Below are 19,194 nucleotides of genomic sequence, written 5' to 3' on the forward strand. Positions count from 1 at the left end.
GAATAAAATGGGTGATTTTAATATAGTTATGATAGTTAAGATAATCTATTATCACACAAAAGAGTAAAAAAAATTTTCTGCAGATATCAGCATGAACACATTTAATAATCATTTTATGCAAAGCTTACAGTAAAGCAATAAGTGACTTTTTAGACCCTAAAATTGCTGGCTTCCTTTCGAAAGGGAACACTCCACGCTGCGTCCTCTAGAGGGACGCGCTGGAGATGGGATCGCTGTAAGCGTGGCCGGTTCTGAGGCATGAATGAATAATGACAATGAAATTAGACATTGGCAGGTGGAAAGCCTAATGACGTAAGCAAATGAGTGGACTGTGGATATAAAAGGGCACCTGTAAAACACTTCATCCTCTTTTTTGTCTTTAAGCCTTGTGTACTAAGCTCATATGCGTTTGACTCATGAGAGAGTAGGATGCGCTCACTGTTGCATTCACGGAACTACTAGAGCAGAGGTCTGTACTCGAGTTTTTTTTGGGGTTTTTTGCCAGCGCTTGCACGAGCGCATTCGCCTCTCGGGGGAGTTGAACAAGCTTAATCCGATGCATTTGCAGCAGTTTCTGTTCTTGCATGATTCTTGAGGGAATTAAGTGTTTGAACAGAGTGTGTATGGCTCTCGGAGGAGATGTGATTTATTGAGAATGCCTGATTCTCTTTGAGAATTTAGCGCCTCTCACCCGCGTTTCGGGTCTTGTGGCTGCCGAGGCAGTTAATTCAGGCCGAGTCAAGGGGATTGTGAGGCGGGGGGTTGTATGGATCGAATTGATGACCGAGGAATAGCGGATTGTTCTTCCTGTCTCAGAATTCCTTTCTGTTTATATTTTGTTACACCCCACCGTTCTTAGGTTTATTAAGACACTGTGTATAATGTGGGTTATATACATAATTGGGTGAAGGAGGGCTCCTGGACTTGGTGTAATAAAAATAAAGAAAGCAAGGGTTTTTTTTTTTTTTTTTTTTTTTGAGGGTGGTAGGCTCTTAGTTTGAGCCTCCTCTGAGCCCACTCATCCTGTGCTGGTCAGCCAGGTTGTGATGGACTCTATCGTGAGCCTCCCCCTTTGGTATGCTATGCGTGAGAGCATCACAGTTCTAGTGCTCTCTAAACAGAGCTCTTGTGGGCGATGCCCGCCCACCAGGTTTCGTTAGGCTCTTGTCGGACCTCCTGAAAAGTCCCGCTGACTCACTTTAGGCGAGCTTTCGAGTACTCCACACTCATTTGAGGGGCCTTTCGTGCCGATTACGACACTTAGAAGCTCAGAGTACTCCAGCTAGTATACCTACCATGCTCTGAGTCGGGACGCCAGTGTACGCTTCCGCTTGTAGAGCTCCGCTTAGACAGAACTTATTAGTATGGTAGGCTCTAGTATGTGACGCCCTCAATAACTGTGTCTAGCGTTTAGTTAGTCCAGGTCTCCTCTCATTTTTAGAGAGTCGTTATGTTGAGATTCCACCTCTAAGAGCTCCTCATATCTAGGGTGGGGGTGTTTAGGTTTCTCTCGTTAAGAGAGTTATCCTGCTGAAGCCTCCGCTCCTTATAGGTCTGCTTAGACAGCACTATTGGTTTGTAGACTCCTTTTTCGTGAGCCATTCAAAAAGTGAAACTTGTATATTATATTCATTCATTACACACACTGATATATTTGAAATGTTTATTTCTTTTAATTTTGATGATTATAACTGACAACTAAGGAAAATCCCAAATTCAGTATCTTAGAAAATTAGAATATTACCTAACCCTCACTACAAAGAAAGGATTTTTTAGAAATGTCTTGAGAACTGAAAAGTATGAACAATGAAAAGTATGAGCAAGTACAGCACTCAATACTTTGTTGGGGGCTCCTTTTGCCTGAATTACTGCAGCAATGCGGCGTGCTGGCATGGAGTCGATCAGTCTGTGGCACTGCTCAGGTGTTATGAGAGCCCAGGTTGCTCTGATAGTGGCCTTCAGCTCTTCTGCATTCTTGGGTCTGGCATATCACATCTTTCCTCTTCACAATATCCCATAGATTTTCTATGGGGTTAAGGTCAGGCGAGTTTGCTGGCCAATTAAGAAACAGGGATACCATGGTCCTTGAAACAGGTACTGGTTAGCTTTTACACTGTGTGCAGGTGCCAAGTCCTGTTGGAAAATGAATCTGCATCTCCATAAAGTTGGTCAGCAGCAGGAAGCATGAAGTGCTCTAAAACTTCCTGGTATACGTCTGCGTTGACCTTTGACCTCAGAAAACACAGTGGACCAACACCAGCGGATGACATGGCACCCCAACCATCATGATTGTGGAAACTTTACAATGGACCTCAAGCAACGTGGATTGTGTGCCTCTCCTCTCTTCCTCCAGACTCTGGGACCCTGATTTCCAAAGGAAACTGCAAAATTTACTTTCATCAGGAGAACATAACCTTTGGACCACTCAGCAGCAGTCCAGGCCTTTTTGTCTTTAGCCCAGGCAAAGATGCTTCTGCGCTGTACTGTTGTTCAAGAGTGGCTTGACACAAGGAATGCGACAGCTGAAACCAATGTCTTGCATACAGTCTGTGCGTATTGGTTCTTGAAGCACTGACTCCAGCTGCAGTCCACTCTTTGTGAATCTCCCCCACATTTTGAATGGGTTTTGTTTCACAATACTCTCCAGGGTTGCGGTTATCCCTATTGCTTGTACAACTTTTTTTCTATCACATCTTTTCCTTCCCCTTCGCCTCTCTATAATGTGCTTGGGACACAGAGCTCTGTGCACAGCCAGCCTCTTTTGCAATGACCTTTTTTGTCTTGCCCTCCTTGTGCAAGGTGTAAATGGTCGTCTTTTGGACAGCTGTCAAGTCAGCAGTCTTCCCCATGATTGTGTAGCCTACAGAACTAGACTGAGAGACCATTTAAAGACCTTTGCAGGTGTTTTGAGTTAATTAACTGATTAGAGTGTGGCACCAGGTGTCTTTCAATATTGAACCTTTTCACAATATTCTAATTTTCTGAGATACTGAATTTGGGATTTTCCTTAGTTGTCAGTTATAATCATCAAAATTAAAAGAAATAAACATTTGAAATATATCAGTCTGTGTGTAATGAATGAATATGATATACAAGTCTCACTTTTTGAATGGAATTAGTGAAATAAATCAACTTTTTGATGATATTCTAATTATATGACCAGCACCTGAAGTTTATTGTCTTGACCAAGTGGATTATATGTAGACAGGTTTGCAACCCAGATTTTTTAGGCAGTTAAGCATAAAAATAAAACTGAAAAAATAAAATAGAGCCTAGTACAGCTCAATGTTCAGCAGCAGCTGTCACAGCTGAACAGTGCCCCCGATCCGAATTTGACCGATCTGAGTCCTTCAGATGCAGCCTTTTAATATAGTTAGCAAGAATTTGTTAATATTCTGACAAAATGTTGTTACTTTCATTTTCAGAATATTCAGAGGTGGACTGTAAGGAAGTACATTCGTTAAGTATACTCTTACAAATATGAAGGACTAAGTTTTCTTTTTTCCTCACAGGACAGCAGCACTACAAAAATATGGTCTTTTACAACATGATGCATTGCTGTAGATTAAACTACCCAACAGTATATTTAGTAGGCAATTTTAAATTGAATAACCTTGCACATATTCAGAAGTAAAATGCAACATATACATTAGCGCAGCAGTAATATTAATGCAAAACCATCCTGATAAATTATTTTTTCAGAACAATACTGTATACCTTTACTTTTACTCTCAATACCTTAAGTATATTAGAGTATGCAAGACAATACTTTTAATTAAAGGATAGTTCAGCCAAAAACAAAAGTTCTGTAATCATTTACTCACCAGTTGTTGCAGGTTTGGAATTTAAATTTTTGGGTGAACTATCTCTTTGGCTAAGGTTTTAAATATGACTAGTAGTTTTTCCCCAATGTGGTATTAGAAGTTACTAGAAGTAGTTCACTAAAGTATCTCAATATTTCTTCTACTAATTACTTTGTCATAGCTCTAAACAATTTATCTTTTCCTTCTGTCCCTAAATCAGATAGAGCGGTCTCCAGAGGTGTTTGACATGTGCCTCGTTCCACTGTCACCGCATTGTCCTCCGAGTCTCTGAGGAGGTGCTGGACATTCACCAAGAGATTCACCTCCTGAAGACCCCAGAACACATGGAGGCAGGGCCGGGCTCAAACTGATGCTGTTTTTCTCATGTTAATCCTTAGATATGTTGTAAATAATTGTAAAAAAGTACTTTCAGTAATGTATAGAACAAAACAAAAACAAAAAAACAGTAAAAATTGTAAGCTGCATTAAAAATTTCTTTTTAACAATGTACATAATTCTCGTTTATTTACACATGTGAATATGCAAAACAAAATATACAAAATGTACAGAAAGTACTCAGGCTCATTTACAAATAAATTACACATAAAAAAATTAATAATGTACAGGTGCATCTCAATAAATTAGATGATTTTGGCTCACATTTAACAAAAACCCACCAATTCACTCAACAAATTAGAATACTTCATAAGACCAATAAAAACAAACAAAAAAAATAAATTAGTAAATTGTTGGTCTTCTGGAAAGTATGTTCATTTACTGTACATGTAATCAATACTTGGGGGCTCCTTTTGCTTTAATTACTGCCTCAATTCGGCGTGGCATGGAGGTGATCAGTTTTTGGCACTGCTGAGGTGGTATGGAAGCCCAGGTTTCTTTGACAATGGCCTTCAGCTCATCTGCATTTTTTTGGTCTCTTGTTTCTCATTTTCCTCTTGATAATAGCCCATAGATTCTCTCTGGGGTTCAGGTCTGGTGAGTTTGCTCTCCAGTCAAGCACACCAACACCATGGTCATTTAACCAACTTTTGGTGCTTTTGGCAGTGTGGGCAGGTACCAAATCCTGCTGGAAAATGAAATCAACATCTTCAAAAAGCTGGTCAGCAGAAGGAAGCTTGAAGTGATCCAAAATTCCTTGGTGTAAACGGGTGCAGCAGTGACTTTGGTTTTCAAAAAAACACTGGGGACCAACACCAGCAGATGACATTGTACCCCAAATCATCACAGACTGTGGAAACTTAACACTGCACTTCAAGCAACTTGGGCTATGAGCTTCTCCACCCTTCCTCCAGACTCTAGGACCTTGGTTACCAAATGAAATACAAAACTTGCTCTCATCTGAAAAGAGATCTCTGCAAAAAATGCAATTTCTAAAATGTTATTAGAATAAATTAATTTCTAATATGTTTTGGTTTATGACCACGGAAAGCCTGACCACAGATCACAGCAGTAAATAGACCTACACAGTAGGCTATCAGTCATCAGCATGATTATAATGAGAGAATTTGGAGTTTAAACAGAGGATGTTTCATTAATACATCCCTTCTTTTCAGTTTTAATGATTTATCTAAATCGTGCCGTTTAATTTATATGTTTCTTGTTTTAGTTAGGCCTAAATAATGGGAGGCAAAATTATACAGTGCCTCACGTTTTACTAAAATAAAGGAAAGAATTCATAATAAATTGGTTACGCAACAATTTCTTAATTAGTGAACAGATATCTTTTCCCCACGTAGTTTTTTGTTAAAAAATAGGACAGGTAACGAATATCAAAGCACGTGCGTGACAAAAACACATGCTGTTTTATTAAAGTAATTTTTATATATAAATTAAAAATGTACTTGTGACAAATATTAAGTAATGTAAGAAGACTGACATTTAGAATCCATGTATGTAGCCTGAAATATGCTTCCGCTTTTAATGCTCCGATGCAAAGTAAACCACCATTTCTTTAAGGTAATATAACACATGATTTATATTATATAAATAATGCTGCACACCTGTAAATGTTTTAAATTTAAAATATTGGGTAATACTTAACAGTGTAAATATAACCGCAGACTTACTTATAAAGTTATGTGCAAGCAGGATAAATGTCAAAGTAGGCTACTAAATTTGCATTGTGAATATGAAATATTTTATCTAGGCCTAGAGTGTTTTTCTTCAATTTCCACCAACTGCAGCAGTCAAATGTAACATCAGTGAGGCAAAGCTGACGGCTATTTGTGAAAATGCACTTTGAAGCATTTGTTTGATAACTTGTGGTTAAAGCGCCACTCAGCGGTCAAAAGCTGCAAATGTATTTGGGGCAGGACTTCAACATAAACCTCACGTAATTGGACAGTCATTAAAATGTCAATCATCACACTAACATACATTTCACTTTGATTTTATAATTTCTTACACTTTTATTATTATTATTATTTCTGGTTAGTTTATTATTTTAACACTGGGAAATTTATTCCTTTTTTATAATAAATTTAAATTATACAGGGTTACATAAGGGAAATGTCATTTTGGAATTTCTGTGTTCTAATGTAATATTGTTGAAATTTAATTTTATTGCTGTAATTAATTTATAGCATTAATTATGTTAACAAGATGACCCGTTGAATTGATTTTTGGGAGTGATGACTGATTGAATGGGATTTTTAGTCCAGTGCCTGTATATAAGATTAGTATTGACCAAGTTCAGAGCCTGTCATATGTGGATCAACTTACTATGTCAGGTTTTTTTTTCATGCTGGAACTCTGATCATTTCAATTTGAGGACGATGTGAGATGGCGAGTCAACCCACACGAGATGAACGCTGACTGAGGCGAAACCGTTAGGAAAAATCAGACTACCTGCTAGTTCACACAAACGGAGCCACATTTTCTTTATTTATTTTCCTTCGAGAGACCGCTCAAAGAAATATCTTTGTTTAGACGGAACTATTTTTTTTGTTGTTGTTGTTCCTTATTGTTTCGTAGCACATGGAGTTTTGCAGAACTGTGGAACCGAATCATTTTCCTGGTGAATCTATCGAACTGAACTATTTTGAACCGAGTCACTTGAACTGAATCTTTCTGAATTGAGATTACTGAGTAGAACCATATTTTTCTGAGTTGAATCTTTGCACTGAAGTCTTTTGAATTGAATGTATTGAACCAAACAGAATCTACTGAATCAAAATGTCCTGAATTGTTCTTGTAACACTTTGAATTTCAAAGGTTTTCTTTTCCTGCTTTGAGTTAACTGAGGTTGTCAAAAGTTATAATTGTGAACTTGTTATACGATTGCAGTCTAACTAAACTCTATAGTTATTGGGTGCACCCAGATTAGTCCATGAATAATTCAAGTATTGCAATTTGATTGAGTTTCTTTGTCATTTTGACCTATCATTCAATGGACACTGTGAATACTGTTAAATAACTTCTTTCTTTACTTTCACTTTATTCTTTACAAAGAATCAATTTATTTTCAGTACAGATTTATTTCCTCACAGAGTTAAGCTGTTTAATTTATGCCTTCCGAGCCGAACCTATTGGCCTATAGATATTAGTACATTGTCAGTGCCTGTCAATCGACGCAGGTGTTACACTTACATTCAACTTCCCAAAGTGCATTCATCTTTGCCATGTTACATTCATTTAGTTGACTAGTGCTATACGCAATACCGCGTTTATAATCGAATAGGATCAGGGCCAGATTAACACTTTGTTGTACCCTGGGCAACACTATTCAAGGGCCCCATCATCACGACCCCAGGATCACCATATATGGTCATATACAGAATATATTACTGTAATATACAGTAAATATACTCAATACTTAAAATTCTAACTGTCATAAGGTGTATTTTGATTTACAAATATTTAAATGCTCAAAGAACTACAAATGCACTACTATGTCCCCTATCAAAGACATTCACTCACATATGATGCTATGAAAACAAAACACATCAGCATCTGTATAATCTGGTAAAATTGACCCACTACATTGAGAGGGAGGGAAATATCCTCCATTTTCACAAAAATGAATAAATAAGCAACCACTTTCAAACCATTGTTTATTTAACAACATTTATTCCCAATAGAAATGTATTGAATTGATAGAGCTATAACAGAAGTCCACAGACAACACATCAAGAAATATTTTGGTCCTCAGCTCATTTTAAGCAAAAATCACCCTGACAGGGTGACCCTGTTTCCTCAGAATTCAACAAGGCAATCAAGTTATTAGTCCAACACAAACAATTTGAAATCTGCCAGTTATCCCTCCACAACAATTTACAGCATTTTAATGAAGCTGGCACCTCAAGGAAAAAATAAATAAATAAAATGCAGTATCACTATTATCTGCTCATAAAACATTTTTATCCTAAGCCAATCATTTTTAAACTTGTTTTTAAAATAGAACAACAACATATCACAGCACAAATAACCAGTTAAACATTTTAGTGCTACATAAACATTTAGAAATCTGTCAATTTCTCTGAAGAAAACAAGACAGAAATAAATGCTACATAATCTGGCAAAACACACAATTTGATTGTTTGGGAGCCGGCAGTGAAGCAAATCGTTGGTGAGGGAGAGTGTCCTGTTACTTCCAAGTCCGGACTCCCTTACCGATGCAGGATACTTGGCGGCCCGGTTCTGGAAAGCTGCAGGCCCTCGGTAAATCGCTTCTTCCCGGAGCCGCTCCGTAACGGCCCCCCCACAGTGCAGGATCCCCAGGGAGTAGAGGCGTTGAGATGCAGGGCCTGCTCCCAGACTCGACAAGCGGCTCAGGTGGCGGCGGCGCCGGCGGAGGACCACTGGAGACCCGCCATCACCGCTTCCCTCTACGATCAGACTCGCTGCCTCTGGGTTGTTGCTTGAAGTTGCTGCTGGCTCTTCGCTCTACGGGCTGTAAACGTAAGCTGGCGGTGTAGAAAAGTCCTGGCTAGCTGAATTGTCCTCGTCGTTGACGGAAGCTGACTTAACAGAACTGTCGGCAACATTAACAGGAGTGAAGAAATTACCTATTTTAGGTATATAATTTAAATTTTCTGCGTTTCTGATGTCCTTTTCCTTTTTTAATTTCTGCTTCGCGCTCCCTCTTAGCTTCTCCATGTCAGATTTTTTTCTGTTGTAGCAACGCCTGACGTAACCCGCTCTCATGCGGACTGACCAATGAGGAGAGGGTCTTAACTTGAGGCCCTCTCTTCATTGGTCAGTCCGCATGAGACTGACTCTCAACCGCTCTCAACTCACGTTCAAAGTCATAGGCAGCGCAGCATCTCTCTGTGCAGCGCAAAAGCCCGTGTTGACAGTTTGTTTAATATAAAGCGGGAGATTACCAGATACAGTATTTTGCTCGTGCCCTTGCTGCCCTGGGCCCTTTAGAGGTCTTGGGCCCCTGGGCAATTGCCCAGTTGCCCGTATGGTTAATCCGGCCCTGAATGGGATTCATCTAATGCACGCGATATAGTGCAGCTTGTCAGTGATCTACGGCTCTGTGTATTAAATGTCGCTCCATCTAAAAGCATGTGATGGAGATTTACTGGTACTACTAATCACAGAACCGGCTTTACTGACGAGATGCGGATGGCAATCACATGCGATTCATCGTGCAGCCCTTGCTTGTTGATCACAAAGTAGATGAGGAAAACTAGGATGCAGTGTGTATTTAAAGTGCCGCCATTACTGTCTAGAGTGCGTGGAATGGTGCGCTGTGATTGGTCGTTACTGTCTAGAGTGCGTGGAATGGTGTGCTGTGATTGGTCATTACTGTCTAGAGTGCGTGGAATGGTGTGCTGTGATTGGTCATTACTGTCTAGAGTGCGTGGAATGGTGTGCTGTGATTGGTTGAGAGGATATATCACATTCTGCAAAAAAGGGAGACTGGCATTTGGCGCGGTTTGAAAAAAAGAGGTGAGAACATGACCTAATAACTCTGTGAATATATCGCATTTTGCATAAAATTAAAAATTGACTTTTCAATACCGACCAAATACAATACTGATTTTGGAGGAAACAAAAAAAAAATGGCGTTTATCGCGTTTTGGAACCAAACTCTTCATATTTACCATATTTCAAAGTACATATAAAATATACTAAAGTCCCATTTAAGTGGATCAGAAATAATACTAGTTCAACTAATTGCAATTAATGAAATTTTAAACTGTAATATATTTGAAATTAAGTACAAATAATATGTAAGTTTATTAAAGGGTTGCAACAGTCATCACCAGTGTCGAGAAGGTTACTTTGAAAATGTAATAGGTTACAGATTACAAGTTACCCTACTTTTCAATTACTTTATTAAAGTAATGTAACAGATTTTACTTTGTTGATTTCTTTTCTTAATTTCTAATGTTTTCAACTGTTAATCATTTTCAAACATGTAAACATACTTGCCAACCTTGAGACCTCAGAATTAGGGAGATATTTGGGGGGGGGGCTCATATATAATCACACACACAAACAAATGTAAGGAAGAATATAATTCATTTATTTGTACATAATTTATACATACATATTATGTACAATAACAACAACACTCCTCTACTGATGGTTGTATTTGAAGGTGCAATGCTTCGCAGCCAGTAGCACAGCCTTTGAAGGAGTGTAGCTATGAGCAGCACCTGTGAAATTCAATTTGCAGGAAAGTAGTGAGTTAAGCGTTGAATTGTCAATCCTTGTTCTATTCTCTGTCACTATCTTTCTAACCATGCTGAACACCCTCTCTGATGATGCATTGCTGTGTGGCACACACAAAAGTGCCTTCATTAAATGCACCAGAGTCTGGAATCTTCCATCTCTCCCTAGCATAGCCCAAAACCTGTCGATCCTTGCTTCCTGAGGAAGATCTTCCCTGCCAAGCACCTGGTACTCCACTACTTCTTCCTAAAAACTATCCAGGTCCAACCGCAGCTGCGGTAGACTTCTACCTAGCTCAATAACTGCAATTGAAAAAATGCGCAAAATTAAGCACAAGTGAGCTGGGGATAAAATTTCTTTCTCTGTTCTCTCTCTCTATTATCATCTGTAACGTCTGATTGATTATTAAACAACTACCACATCATTTAAAAAAGGGGATGCACCTGAATTTGGGGAAAATTGATGTCGTGACTCTTGGTTCAACACGGTCAGGTTTTGGAGGATGATGTTGTCGAGGGGGAATGCAGTCATCATCTTTGTGGTCACAGCTACAAAGAAGTCTCTCACTGCTCTGACACATGATCACATAAAAAAGTACAGGCATTGTATGATGGGATGTCAGTTTGTTAACTCTTAGGATGTAAGCTGATTTGGATAACACATAATCATAATGTTTTACTTTATCATCATTGGCACAGAAGAGGAAAGTTCATCCATGTTGTCCTCCAAGAAGGTTTGTGCAGCTGCTCCAAGAAAGAGTTCTTTGTCTGGAAACTGTAGGCTGGCCTCCTTGAACTTGATGTCCTTCAGTGGGACGTCAGCAATAAGGCTGGCAGGGAGAAATCTTCCCATGAAACTTCTCACCAAGCTGGTCATCTCCTGGTGCAGCCTATGGATCATGAACTCCTTCAGCCTACAAACACATGATGGATGATCTGTTATGAAAAACGATGATATCAGCATATTTATTATAATTATTTAAGTTTATCTTTTGAATAGGCTGGCTGACCTGAAACATAACATTGAACTCTGCCAGTGGTTTCAGAACCTGGGAGAGGAAGAGGAAGAAGAACTTTGTCTTCTTGCTGGTTAAATGCTCTGCCAGCATCTTCACTTTGCCAGGCTTCTCCACATCCTCATGACTAGCAAAATATGCCTGCAGTGCATCCCACTGGCTGAGCACCCGTTTTATGCAAGTCAGCAAGCTGAGCCACCTGGTTGCACAATATCGGAGTATCTTCAGAGTCTCTGATTCTAACAACACAAAAAACTCTAAGAATACACAACAACTTTCACTAAAGTTGAGAAAGAAAAAAAAAAAAAAAAAAAAAAAAAAAAACAGGAAAGAAATAGTTAAAATAATGAAAAGCCAGGGAACCAAAATGACATCCAATAAATATCAAATTGTGGCACAGAGCCTCTCTTTTTAACTTATGTGCAAGTGTAACGACCGGGCAGAATATCAATATGCGTACCTTATGTCAAAGTGAGCATATATGCTGCTGAGGATTTCTTCAATAGGCTGGTGTAGAGCCCTAATGCCACATCCTGTGGCCAGCTGGACCAGATGACAGATGCATCCCATGTCAATTAGGGATGGCTGCATGTCTTTAATTCTGCTGACAACAGAATTGTGCTTCCCCTTCATGACACTGGCATTATCACTATTAAATGCCACAACGTTTTTCCAGTCAATTTTTCTGTCACTAGGAACAAACAAAGTACAACATTACTTATTAGTTGTCTGTCTCCAAGCATGACTTTAATTTTGTGTTCAGTGACTGAAAGAGGTTCTCTGCTGTGCCAATGTTGCACACTGGCATGTGCAGAAACCTCGTCACCACCTCCTGAGTTTTCGGATCGCAAACCCTGGCCAATATTACAAACTCCTTTAAAAAATAATATATATATTTAGAGAGAAATTTTCACTGACAGCAGCCACAAATTACTTACAAGAGAAGTGTAAATACAAAATACATACTTTATCCGTGTTTCTGCTTGTGCTTTCATCACACATCAGACCAAAGGGTTGGTCAAGGCACAGTTTGATCACTTCCCTGTCCAATTCCGGGGCAATGGCACCTATAAAAGTACACAGTAATGAAAACACAGTTTTTCTACTAACTGTGCTGTACTTGCTGCTTACTTAAGAAAAAAAAAGAAAGAATTAATACTCTTTAACAATTCAATCTTAAAATACGGGACAAATCCGTATTATGAAGGGACAAGTCTCAACCCCAACTCTTAGAAAACAGTATTATTTTATATACACTCACCTTTCACTATTTGAGTAGCCTTTGTTCTTCTGTTTGCGTACTGGTGAGCAATATCTGAATCCGGGAACATATTCTTCACGGATTGTGTTAAAAACATCCGCAAATGTGAACGGGATGTTGCTTGTAGCTAACAGCATAGCCATCTTTGTCTCGGCATAAATAACACCATCGGGTCTACCTTTGGAAAGATGGCCCAAAATACTGGGCTGTGACCGGTGCTGCATTGCCGCAGCCTTGTGCTTTTCTGACCCTATGTGTGTAATTAAATCCGTTCGGCCACCGTGTTCAATGGAGAAGTCTGATCTACAGAATTTGCAGGCAGCATATCCCTTCCCCTTCGAGCTGTCCTGGATGAACGTGAATTCTCTTTTTCCATTCAGTTAGGAATTTGCAGGCATATTTTCTCTTTTTATTCGCCATGTCTCTTCTTTCTTCCTTTCCCCTTCTTCTACCACAGATTATTCCGTTCTGAATTTGCCGCGCTTGACTCCGAGGTGTAACCTTTATTATTGTTCGATCTGAAACGGCGCCCAGTGACGGATGGTGTAGCAATATTGTTGTCCTGGTGGAAATCGGGAGAAATTCGGGAGAAAGGTCAGCCCGGGAGATTTTCGGGAGGGGCTTTGAAATTCGGGAGTCTCCCGGAAAAACCGGGAGGGTTGGCATGTGTGCATGTAAACCAGGCAGGGTTAACCTTACAGTAGTACTGAACACTGATTACTGTCAGACGTTCCTTGAAATCCTTCATCACTTGAATTACAATTATAATATTTACTTTTTAAAAGAGATATTGCATGCAAAAGATCTTCATTTGCATATACATGTCTTTGTAGTGCGTAGACACCACCACTCTACAATGATAAAAGTCTATTCACTCTTTTTTTTAGTCCCCCAAAAAACTAAACAGCTATAAACCAATATGATGTCATATTGCTCAGGCCCCTCCCATGACCACTGACATACTGTCCCATATTAGCATATTATATACGAAGTCCATCAATGAGGGACAATTAAAGGCAGATTTTGTTAAAAAGTTAGAACTCAAGGATTGATCAGTACTCATTGTTCGTGATCCAGCTGCTCCTCCAGAAGTGTAAGTCTCACACTTAATTATTATAATTTTTTTTATGATTATTTGCTCTTCCACGGAAGAGAGGGGCGGGGTGAGCAGAGCTCATTATCATGTAAAGAGATATGCACTGAAAGGAGTCGCAGTGAACAGAGCTGTTTTTGACAAGATAAGAAGTGTGTTTTTATACACGACCTCTGAGACCATTTCAAGAAGACCCTAAAGAATCATACCCTCCTGACTAGCAGGAAAAAAACTTTTTTGTAAATTTAGTATTTTGTCATGTTATTACATTGTTTAAAGCCTAAGAAAATTTTTGAAAAATAACATTTTAGAAAAATTCTATTTTATTCAAATGCTATGCCATGTCATCTGTAGAGGACATCGGGCCTTTAAAAAGTTTTTTTTTTAAATAAAAAGACATGAAAATGCAAAAACAGTGGGATTTTTGTTTTAATCAAATATCAATTAAAAAAAATGTATATCAAACTTTATATAAAGATGATTCTCAACTATGTTATGAAAGATATTTTTTAAAAAACATTTTTTTTTATGCAAAATGTGTGCAAAATGGCCATAAAAAGGTTTTTCCATTATATACAATGTATCTATAAACTGTGTATAATTTGCATATTAATGTGTTTTTGGGGCAACATAGAATGAACAAATGAGTGCAATAATGAGAGTAATAATTTGCAAGATTTTCTTAATATTTAATAGGAATATTCAGATATAATTTTCTGACAGTTATTTTGTTGTGTCTCTCAAAATGTGTAATAAACACGCTTTAAGTCCTGGTGTCCTCTACAGTGGACATGTTTGAAATCGATGTTTCATAACAGAAAGTCATATTTTGATTTGAAACCCCATAACATGTTCCTGAATTGTTGATTTATGACAAACAATTTGACAATTAGTCAGATTTAAATGATAATTACAAAATATTATATTTCCATTAGGGTGTTACATTTGATCACTAAATGAATGTCACACATTTTGAAGACCAAGGAGAGGTCATGGTGAAACATCCAGTTATGTATCTTTGAAAAGCTCTGAACCTGCTCTATACAGGACATCCAGATGTAGAACTGTGACATGTAACGTCTCTACAGAGGACAAAACTCCATAGCTGGTAGTCAGGAGGATACCAAATTGTGGAAAATGGGCATCCGATGTCCCCTTTGAAGCACAGCCACCAAAAAATCAGACTTACTATAAAATCATTCCGAGATTAAATATAGATTTAAAACCATAACAATAAATAGTTTAATAGCTATGATACTGTATTTGAAACTTTTGCATAGCTATGACAGAAAACACTGGAATCTAACAATGCCCTTGGAAAAAAAAAGTTAATCTGGAAAAATAAGGCATTTAAGTAAACCCATATAGAAAATAAAAGTTATCAAATAAGCATGTTATAAACTCCTGAAACATCGGTGTTTCATATTTTAGAGTACTCACTGCAATTTATGAAATAAATCAATTAAATGTGTATGTGGGAGTGTGTGTGAAAAAAAAAAAAATCAGATGTAACCCTCTTTGTAATCCTTTAAAGTTTCAAAAGTCACTAATTTAATTACACTTTATTTCTCAGTAACTGTAACAGATTCTAGTTACTTTTATTTTGTAATAAAATTACGTAATTCTATTACATGTAACTAGTTACTTCCCAACTGTGTGTGTGTGTGTGTGTGTGTGTGTGTGTGTGTGTATATATGTATATGAAAAATGTGTGTGTGTGTGTGTGTGTGTGTGTGTGTGTAATCCAAACTCATCCAAACACAGGCATGGCTTTCCTCCTCAAGAAACACACATCTTATGCTGTTTTTACAAGCGTAAGACAAGAACACATGAGAATCAGTGCGAGCAAAACTTAAATAAAAAGCTGTCTAAAATGTGATTCTTGATTACCTTTGATTAAATGATTGATTATAAAATTGTCATTACATTAAGTACAACACATATGCATACTCTCTGGATGCCATGTTACAGAGCAAACACTGTTACTGCATTCCTGGCATGGGTCAGACCATCAGTCACCTCAGAAAATGCACACATATTGTTTGTACAAGAAATAAAAGACATTATAATTAGTGATAATACATAAAGGTCATTTTCAACTCTTTTTTTTTAAATATGACATTTGTATCTTTTACAGCCAGATTGACTTTATTTAGTGTCATCCAGTAATTGTGTGATCTCACCCATCTCAGTTTCAGCTGGATGAGTCAGTTTGGCTGCTGGAGGCCATCGATTCTTTCTGGAATGATGTCTTGTTGATGCTGAGGACCTTTGGTCAGTTGCAGGCTGGTGCCTCTGTTGTTTGCCTGAATGTAGTCCGAGGTTTCAGGTGGAATTTGTGTGGGTCTATGGTGTCGTCCTGGTAAACAGGCCTCTCACAAGTAAAGTTGTGTACGAGTTGGAGGTTCTCACCCTTGTCCTGGTTGAGGTGGAGATTTCTGTTGGGTGTAGTCTGTCTACCCCATTCAATTTCTTTTGATTGCAAGTGTCTTGGCCTTGTCTTTGTTTAGGTGCACATGGTCATAATGGTCTTTTACTGTGATGTTAGAGTGGTGGGTTAGCACACTGGGCAGAAAATCACATCTTCTGGAGGTGTCAGCTTTGATTCTGTGGATGGTCTTTGGGTGGAAGTCTTTGCCAGGAAGAAGTAATGATGATCTCTTTCTCTCTCTTTTTTTAGGTTATTCATTTCAAATTGGCAAAGCTGCTCCCTCATGTAAAACTATTTTTTGTAATAAATTAAAAGTCTCATTTTCAAAGGTTGTGAGCACTGGACGTTCTCCCTGCACCACTACTTTTCCAGTATGGAAAAAGTTAACTCTTAGGTGTATTTTCCTTGGGTCCTCTAGGTCCTGTATGCACAATTGCAAGCCACCTTGAATGATCCTTTTTGTAACCCTTCCTTCATGATGTCTGTCAAAAGCATTTTGCCATGCAGTTCCACGATGTGTGTTGAAGCAAAGGTTAGTACCCCAGCTACATCTAGAGAGAGTCTCAGGGTTTTGCTGTGGGTTTGCTTCTGCCATTATATTATACTTTGAATAAAAGGGCTCAACTGGTCAACCAGAGGGTTTGAAGGCTTACTGTCCTTTGCTAACGTAATGTTTAGCAAGCTGAATTAGTTTTGAATTGTTTTCCCTTTTGTTAAACTTTTTTTAAACAATTTGTTTTACAAAGCTACTGTGGGAAAATTAAAGTTCTTGCTTACCTCTTGCACAGGGCAAGCTGAAGGTCTTTGGTTATTATTTCTGTAGTCCTGTTTGATTCTGGTTTTATCTCTGCCGGGTTTTTTTACTAATTTTGCCCAATTTTTGTTGTTATTGTTTTCCTTATCGATTTCAGAACAAGCTTGAAAGGGAGTTTGTATTCTGGTCTTCCCCAGTTTATGTTGCCTTCTTCCTTCAAATGTCTCGTCTCTGCTCCACGTGGAAAAACTTTTTCAGTGCAGTATTTTTTTCTGTTTCAGTTATTTTGCCCAATTTTCTTTAAAGCGAACTGTCTCTCAGTGTTTTCAGTGTTTATATGCCCATCAGGCTGTGTACTCCTCCTAAGAATACAGCCAATTGCACAGCTGGTACCACCCTCAACAAGGTGGAGGCCCGTAACTATCTTCTAATACGTCAGCACTAAAGCTTAACAATTTCACTTTCATTTTTTGAGTGACAGACATGCATATCACTTACCCTTTGTTTACATGTACTCATTCATGATGTTTGCAATAGAGTTTTGCAGAACTCTTAACTGGCTGTAGATGTTTTAGTTTACCCCAGAGAGTTTTGTTAAAGCAAAAAATAGAAAAGTAAAACATGCAGGTGTTGTGTGGGCTGTTAAGGTGTTTAGGTGTTAAGGTAGATTCTGTGCTGATCTTTGTTGCTGGTGACTCAAGTAATGACTAAAGTCATTATAAGCTTTAGAGAGTTTTGTAAAGTATTGGATAGTAATTATTCAGGTGTTGCTACATCCTTCTAAAGGAATTACTGATTCTTTTGGATCAGTATTCTAAAGTGAAGATCATGATAACTCCCTAGTAATTACTGAAGTCATTAGCCACGTTGTTATGTACACTTTTTTTTGTGTGTGTGTTTATAACTGTATAATTTACATTTTAACTTCTACCTCCACTATTTCCCAGTCTCTACTGTAGTGTCGGTGTCCCCAAATTCCAGAATGCCAATGTTTATTGCTGCCAACGTGGAGGTTGCCTGGGACGAACTTTCGCATATGCCAAATACATACAGGTACATAACTAATATAACACATTATTTAATAATTAGATATTTTTAATATGCTAGTAAGGTAATGATTAAATTGTAAGGATAATGATTAAGGTATTGTTTTATCATCTTTTTTTAAAGTCAGCTTGATTGGAATGATGCAGACTGTGTTCAGTGGTCTGTATTTTTGTTTTAATTTTTTTACAAGCAACTTAAATGACAGATTTCTTTGTTTTTGTGCTATAATATTTGTGCAGTGGCACAGAAAACGTCTGTTAATGACGTACACTATTGTGAAACATATTTCCTTTGAAGAACTGCTGTTGTCTACCATACAAAAGCACTTAAAGGGGTCATCAGATGCCCATTTTCCCAGTTTGGTTAAAATTTCTCAATGGTGGTGTAAAAACACTTTTTTACCCTGTCAAAAACAGCTCTTTTCAGAGCAAGCTGTTTTATAGCATTTTCCTTTAAATGTTAATGAGCTTTGCTGACCGGGGGCACATTCCCTTCAGAAACAAATGTTATCCACTGCATCTTCAGCAGCTCAGATGTTGGGAGTAAATGATGACTGATATGTTTATTTTTACTAGGGCTGCCCCCTAATAGTTGACTAACCATTAGTCGACCAAAATTTTATTAGTCACAGAAAAAAAAAAATCCACAGGCAAAATGTGGTAATCCAGTGCATCGGGCAGGACATCAAAATGCCCGTCTATCATTCATCGACCTCAAATATGGCTTATCTGAAATATGTAAGTATTAGCAACTTTACATGGCTGCTCAATCTGATGTTAACCAAGAGAATTGTGCGCTATTGTGTCTGTGCTGAGCATGGAAGCTGAACATCAGCGCTCACTGCAGGACAGATGGAGGCGCCTGAGAGATCACTTGCTCTTAAAATACTCCCAATTTTTGGTCATACAGGTAAGAGTAATACATCTTTCAAATCTGTAACGATTATACGTTTGTGTATACTCTCAAGAACAACAAATCATTGCACTTTTGTAAAATATTGAAAGCAAACAGGATGTGCTTTCTGCCGTCTCGGTGAACTTGAGCGTGAAATCATATATATATAGAGAGAGAGAGCAAAGTGTCTACTTTCAAATGAACCAATTCAATTGGAAAACACATAATTTCAAATTATGTAGGCCTAATCT

The 19,194-nt window shown here is 38.2% G+C and overlaps 1 protein-coding gene and 1 long non-coding RNA gene across 2 annotated transcripts; both read right to left on the reverse strand.

Annotated features, from left to right (window-relative positions):
- Positions 1-10,280: 10,280 nt before the first annotated feature.
- On the reverse strand, positions 10,281-12,033 carry LOC122144065. Its single transcript, XM_042754708.1, has 5 exons — positions 11,924-12,033; positions 11,477-11,662; positions 11,128-11,361; positions 10,892-11,019; positions 10,281-10,432 (listed from the first exon to the last, which is right to left on the reverse strand). The coding sequence occupies exons 1-5, from the start codon at positions 12,031-12,033 to the stop codon at positions 10,353-10,355; spliced, it is 738 nt and encodes a 245-aa protein (XP_042610642.1). The 3' UTR covers positions 10,281-10,352.
- Positions 12,034-12,217: 184 nt separating this feature from the next.
- Positions 12,218-12,801, reverse strand: LOC122144070. The gene is made up of 3 exons (XR_006159510.1): positions 12,725-12,801; positions 12,430-12,530; positions 12,218-12,337 (listed from the first exon to the last, which is right to left on the reverse strand). It is a non-coding gene; the product is annotated as an uncharacterized LOC122144070 (long non-coding RNA).
- Between the last annotated feature and the right edge of the window lie 6,393 nt (positions 12,802-19,194).

Source organism: Cyprinus carpio, unplaced genomic scaffold, assembly GCF_018340385.1.
Source record: "Cyprinus carpio isolate SPL01 unplaced genomic scaffold, ASM1834038v1 S000006585, whole genome shotgun sequence".
Classification (NCBI taxonomy): domain Eukaryota; kingdom Metazoa; phylum Chordata; class Actinopteri; order Cypriniformes; family Cyprinidae; genus Cyprinus; species Cyprinus carpio.